Genomic DNA, 5,627 nt, shown 5'->3' with positions numbered 1-5,627 from the left:
ACCTTGCATGCATATAAAATGCTAACTCCTCCAACGTTACAAACACACAGACTTCATTACCATCCCCCACTTCATTAAGTTGAATAGAAGAAAACTAAGATGGTGAGTGTATCCGAGATCCGCCAAGCTCAAAGGGCAGAAGGCCCTGCAACTATTCTTGCCATTGGAACTGCAACTCCATCAAATTGTGTTGATCAGAGCACTTATCCCGATTACTATTTTAGAATCACAAACAGTGAACACATGACCAACCTCAAAGAGAAATTCCAGCGCATGTGTAAGTTTAGAACACCAACTAGCAATATTTACTTCATATAACTCTTGTTGATTCAATCTAAGTAGGATTCATTGGTTCACAATATTCCAGGTGACAAGTCCATGATCAAGAAGAGGTATATGCATTTGACTGAGGAGATCTTGAAGGAGAATCCTAACATATGTGCTTACATGGCACCTTCTTTGGATGCTAGGCAAGACATAGTGGTGGTAGAGGTACCAAAATTGGGAAAAGATGCTGCAGTGAAGGCTATAAAGGAGTGGGGGCAACCAAAGTCCAAGATTACACACTTGATCTTTTGTACCACTAGTGGCGTCGACATGCCTGGTGCTGATTACCAACTCACTAAACTCTTGGGACTTCGACCCTCTGTCAAAAGGTACATGATGTACCAACAAGGTTGCTTTGCAGGAGGGACGGTTCTTCGATTGGCCAAGGATTTGGCTGAGAACAACAAGGGTGCGCGTGTGCTTGTCGTGTGTTCTGAGATCACCGCAGTCACGTTCCGTGGCCCAAGTGACACCCACCTAGATAGTCTTGTGGGACAAGCACTATTTGGAGATGGAGCAGCTGCAGTGATCGTTGGTTCTGACCCAATTCCACATATTGAGAAGCCATTGTTTGAGCTAGTTTGGACTGCACAAACCATTGCTCCAGACAGTGATGGTGCCATTGATGGACACCTTCGTGAAGTTGGATTGACATTTCACCTTCTTAAGGATGTTCCTGGGATTGTCTCAAAGAACATTGGGAAGGCACTTTATGAGGCCTTCAACCCATTGAACATCTCTGACTACAACTCCATCTTCTGGATTGCACACCCTGGTGGACCTGCAATTCTAGACCAAGTTGAGCAAAAGTTGGATCTCAAAGCTGAAAAGATGAAGGCTACTAGAGATGTGCTTAGTGAATATGGGAATATGTCAAGTGCATGTGTGCTTTTCATCTTGGATGAGATGAGGAGGAAATCAATTGAAAATGGACTCAAAACTACTGGTGAAGGACTTGAATGGGGTGTCTTATTTGGTTTTGGACCTGGACTTACTATTGAGACTGTTGTTCTCCACAGTGTTGCAATATAACACCGTGCCAACTCCATTGTTTTTTTATTATTATTTTTTGTGTACCAATTTTCAGTCTTGTTGGAGGTTGTAATTCACATTAAAGTTATACATGTAACACTTGTTTATCCTTGAACCAAAAAACCATTTTTCGTTCTTGTGATAATTGATTATTTTCCAATATAATCAATTATTCTCGAAAAAAACAAGCTACTAAGTAATGCATTAACTAGAATAATCTATCAATAATCAATTATTTTAAATAAAAATTGAACTAGTTCAATCGAAATGATGTAATCTTTTATTGATTCATTCTAACTTTTACCATAAAAGATATAAACTAAAAAATACTCATTCAAACATATCAAAACATATTTCATTACTTTTGTTTTGATATAAAACAAAAATAAAAACTCAATGAAAAATGCAAAATGGTGATGGTCTAAGCAAGTGTGGTTGCCTAAGTCATTGTGGAAGGTGGTTGCAGTAACTTGTTATCCCTGTACTGTTGGGAGGAAGAGGTAATCATTGCTTTGTGAAACCTGTCTCATGTAGTGCCCTCTTGTCCAAGAGAGATAAGACATATGCCTTCGCATAAGTCCAATCACCCAACTCTCCTTACCTTTCTTAATAAATGCATGTTACCATATATTTTTCTTTCTTTTCCTCTCGTTTCATACCACCATGTCTCTTACAAATTGCCATATTTGATTTTGTTCTCCCACTAAATGTAGATGGACATTTTGGTTGTCAATCAACTATTTTTAGAAAATGAATTCTAAATATATTTTCTAAAAATAGAATTCTGAAAGATGAATTCCAAAATTCAAATGTGTGTATCTTAATTCAACATTGACGAAGGGCATTGTCTATGAACTTTTACTCTCTAATAGTTTATTTTACGCAAAAAGGAAAGGACAAGAGGTAAAAGTTAAACTTAATTTGCTTGTTAACGAAGAACACAAAGATCACAATAAAATTGATTCATTGCTTTCTATCTTTCTAAAACATATGTACATTGTGTGCTTGTGCTTGTTATGAATATGGTTGTTATCATTTTAACTATTTACTAATTTACGTTGTAATGTTAGGTAACCCCTAAAATAATGTAAGATGTTACTTCTTATTTTGCATCTTTCTTCACATATACAATACTACATATTGCCTTAAAAGATAATTTTCTCTATTTTAAATATTCATGTTTTCATAAGAGAAATAAGGTAGATGGTTCAAGCACAATGTTTATGGATTCCCTTTTCTAGTTGTTGTAGTATGTTACTCCATTTCACAATTAAGAGTAAGTCATCCAAAGTTTAAGCACTTATTACTCTATCAAGACAATGTGAACATAGTAACCTTATCCAAGCTCGTGATTGAAGAACCCATGATGCAATAATATTGTCATAAAGAGAGCATGATAGTGTCGAAGAGGGAATTCCATCAGTTACAGATTTATGAAGACAAGCATGTACTACCTTACATTGGCAAGGCAAATGACATATGTTTTGTTACAGATTTATGAAGACACGATTATTTCTTGACTTTTCTAACATGTGGGTCTCATAAATGCGAAGATAGAAAAGTTTTAGAATACTTATCTGGTTCACTTCAATGTGATTAAATCGTTAAGAAAATATTATATAATTTGATGTGATTTAATTGTGGATAGATAAAAAAATAGCTATAAACAAATTAACATGTCATGCTCACTCAACTAACTTATCAAAATTGACCTGTTGAAATTTCATATCATTTCTTAAAAAGAAAAATTGCACTCAAAGTTCTATTAAATTAGACTTCCACCTTTTTTAATTATAAAATAGATATTTCCTTAAATTAAAAAAAAATAGTTTTACATTTTTCTAGGTTAATTTTTTTTCTCTAAAAAAACATTACAGTTTTTTCATATGGTGCTAAATATGTAAAAATTCACTTTAATTTTGATAAAAAAATTATATTTTTGTTTAAAATAGGCAAGTTTCATAATTTTTTTTGTTTATAGATGTAAGACTTATTCAACATCACTATTACTTTATTTTTCGATGCTCTCATAAGTATTCTTTTTTCATATACTAGTTCTCAACTTTAAGATATTTTTTTGGTTACATTTGTTTAAAATCTGTGGGCATTTGGTGTATGAGGAATACTAAAAAACTTGATATGCCAATTTTTTTCATCTCTACTAATGCTCTTTAATTGGTTGTAGCATTGTTCTTGCAAGAAACAGATCTAAAAAAGTGATGAATAATAGTGTTGAAGAATTGTTTGTAACGTTCCATTTAATAGTACAATACTACTAAATGAAACATCACATAGTTGATAATCCATAAGTAGTTAGAGGCAAACACATAACTATTATTACAGTTATCCAAAATAACTATACTCTTATATAACAAGTTCTACGTCAATGTACTTTGAGGAAATAAAAGTTGACCACATAACTACAACCACTTCAAAAGATAAAAGCTAAACCTAACTCCCACAATCCTATATCTATACAGTTTCATCATCTTCCTCCTGAGGTAAACCCACACCTATTTCCTCATCTACTCACACACGTAAAGGTGATCATTGCAAAAAAAGAACAACAAACACAATAAGCACAAACACAAAAGAGGATAAACTAGTTTACAAAAGAAATAAGCACATAACAATTAAACTCTTTTCATCATTGTTGTGGTAAAGGCGTGAATGAACCTTAAACTGAAGACAAAAGTAAAGAAGTATCCCAACCTTAGCAAATAACACTCAAACCAAAATAGTTTTGTCCCTTAACACTCTTATTTATAGGTAAATTGGTTACAATTTTCATAGATACAGATGATCATATATTCTCAAATAATATCTCCTAATTTGGTTTATAGTTACCAAATATGGGAGGGATAACATTTTATCAAGATTCTCCTATATTTCCTCGAATATTTATCATATTTCGTTATTCTAGAATGTTCTTTGACTTTTTGGAGACATCTTTCCACATCTTGGGTTATCGCGTGACTTCTTACTGTGTGACCTTAGTTCTATGGAGACATCCTTCTATGACTTGAACCATCAGTTGGCTTCTTACAGTGACCTCGACTTTATGGAGATTTCATTTTATGACTTGAACTTGTACTATCACATGAATCCTTACAGTGATCTCGGCTCTATGGAGACATCCTTCTATGACTTGAACTTGTACTATCACGTGGATCCTTAAAAGAAACCCGATTCAAGTTTGGTTCTATTTTGCAAGCAGTATTGATTAGGTGGAATATCTAAGATTTATATATATATATATATATATATATATATATATATATATATATATATATATATATATATATATATATATATATATGCGGTGCCTATGTTGCATGTGTATCAAGGTGGGAACTAATATAAAAGAAGGACAAGGAAGCACAAGGGCAATGCTTCGATGAGCTATAGCAAAATAGTGACAGAACTATAAACAATTTAAGCAAATCTGGGAAATATATCAAGTTGACTACATTATCAACTATAATAATTTTGGAGCTACTGAAATATGTTTTCATCATCTTCACCATTAGTTACTCTATCAATTTAAAAAAAAATTATTCTTTTGTTTTTTATTAATATACCTATTTGAAAAATAAGTTTAAGACTAAAAAATAATTTATCATAATTTAATCAAAAGTTAAAAGACATAACTACTAAAAAAAATTATAATAATCAAGTTACAATTAAAAATCGACTATTAAAAATCACATTGTACATTGTTTCTTCTTCTATATTAACAAAAAATGAATATATAAAAAGGTTATGAGATAAAAAATAATGCTAAATATTAAATAAATAGTTTACTACCAAGTGAGATAAGAGAAAATTACCTTATTTATTTATTTAATAATGAAAGAGAAAATATGAAAAAATATGATAAAAATACAGATTTTATGTCTAACTTTTTTTAATAATAAAAGAAAATAAATAAGTATGAGAGAAGAATACAACATATACAAAATTCATAAGACAATGGGAGAGAAAACAAAAAATATCTTAATAATTTTTTTTTATATATTTGATTTTATGTTTTATTATTTATTATTGTACTTTATAAAATAAATAAAAAATACTTAATTTAATTTTTATTACTTTTGAATACAATATTATTTAATTTAAAAATACAAATAATTTAAAAAATTTAAAAATTTATATAGTTTAAAAAAATTAAATATAAAATAATAAAAAAAATTAGGGAAGGGGGCCGTAGCCCGCTGCCCCTTCCAACCTTCGCCATCGAAAGTAGTTTGATCTGGTATGTATGTATC

At 31.2% G+C, this 5,627-nt stretch overlaps 1 protein-coding gene across 1 annotated transcript; it reads left to right on the top strand.

Annotated features, from left to right (window-relative positions):
* On the top strand, positions 1-1,474 carry LOC114169233 (chalcone synthase 17-like). The gene is made up of 2 exons (XM_028054286.1): positions 1-277; positions 368-1,474. Exons 1-2 carry the CDS (start codon positions 100-102, stop codon positions 1,357-1,359), a joined length of 1,170 nt encoding a protein of 389 aa, XP_027910087.1. The 5' UTR covers positions 1-99; the 3' UTR covers positions 1,360-1,474.
* Positions 1,475-5,627: the final 4,153 nt, after the last annotated feature.

This window comes from Vigna unguiculata, chromosome 11, assembly GCF_004118075.2.
Source record: "Vigna unguiculata cultivar IT97K-499-35 chromosome 11, ASM411807v1, whole genome shotgun sequence".
In the NCBI taxonomy this organism is placed as follows: domain Eukaryota; kingdom Viridiplantae; phylum Streptophyta; class Magnoliopsida; order Fabales; family Fabaceae; genus Vigna; species Vigna unguiculata.
This window is presented reverse-complemented; position numbering and strand designations above follow the sequence as displayed.

Excerpts from the sequence above, each read along its gene's own strand:
- LOC114169233 (XM_028054286.1), top strand. The coding sequence starts at position 100 with ATGGTGAGTGTATCCGAGATCCGCCAAGCTCAAAGGGCAGAAGGCCCT. Across the intron at positions 278-367 it reads AGAGAAATTCCAGCGCATGT|GTGACAAGTCCATGATCAAG; the intron begins GTAAGTTTAGAA and ends ACAATATTCCAG.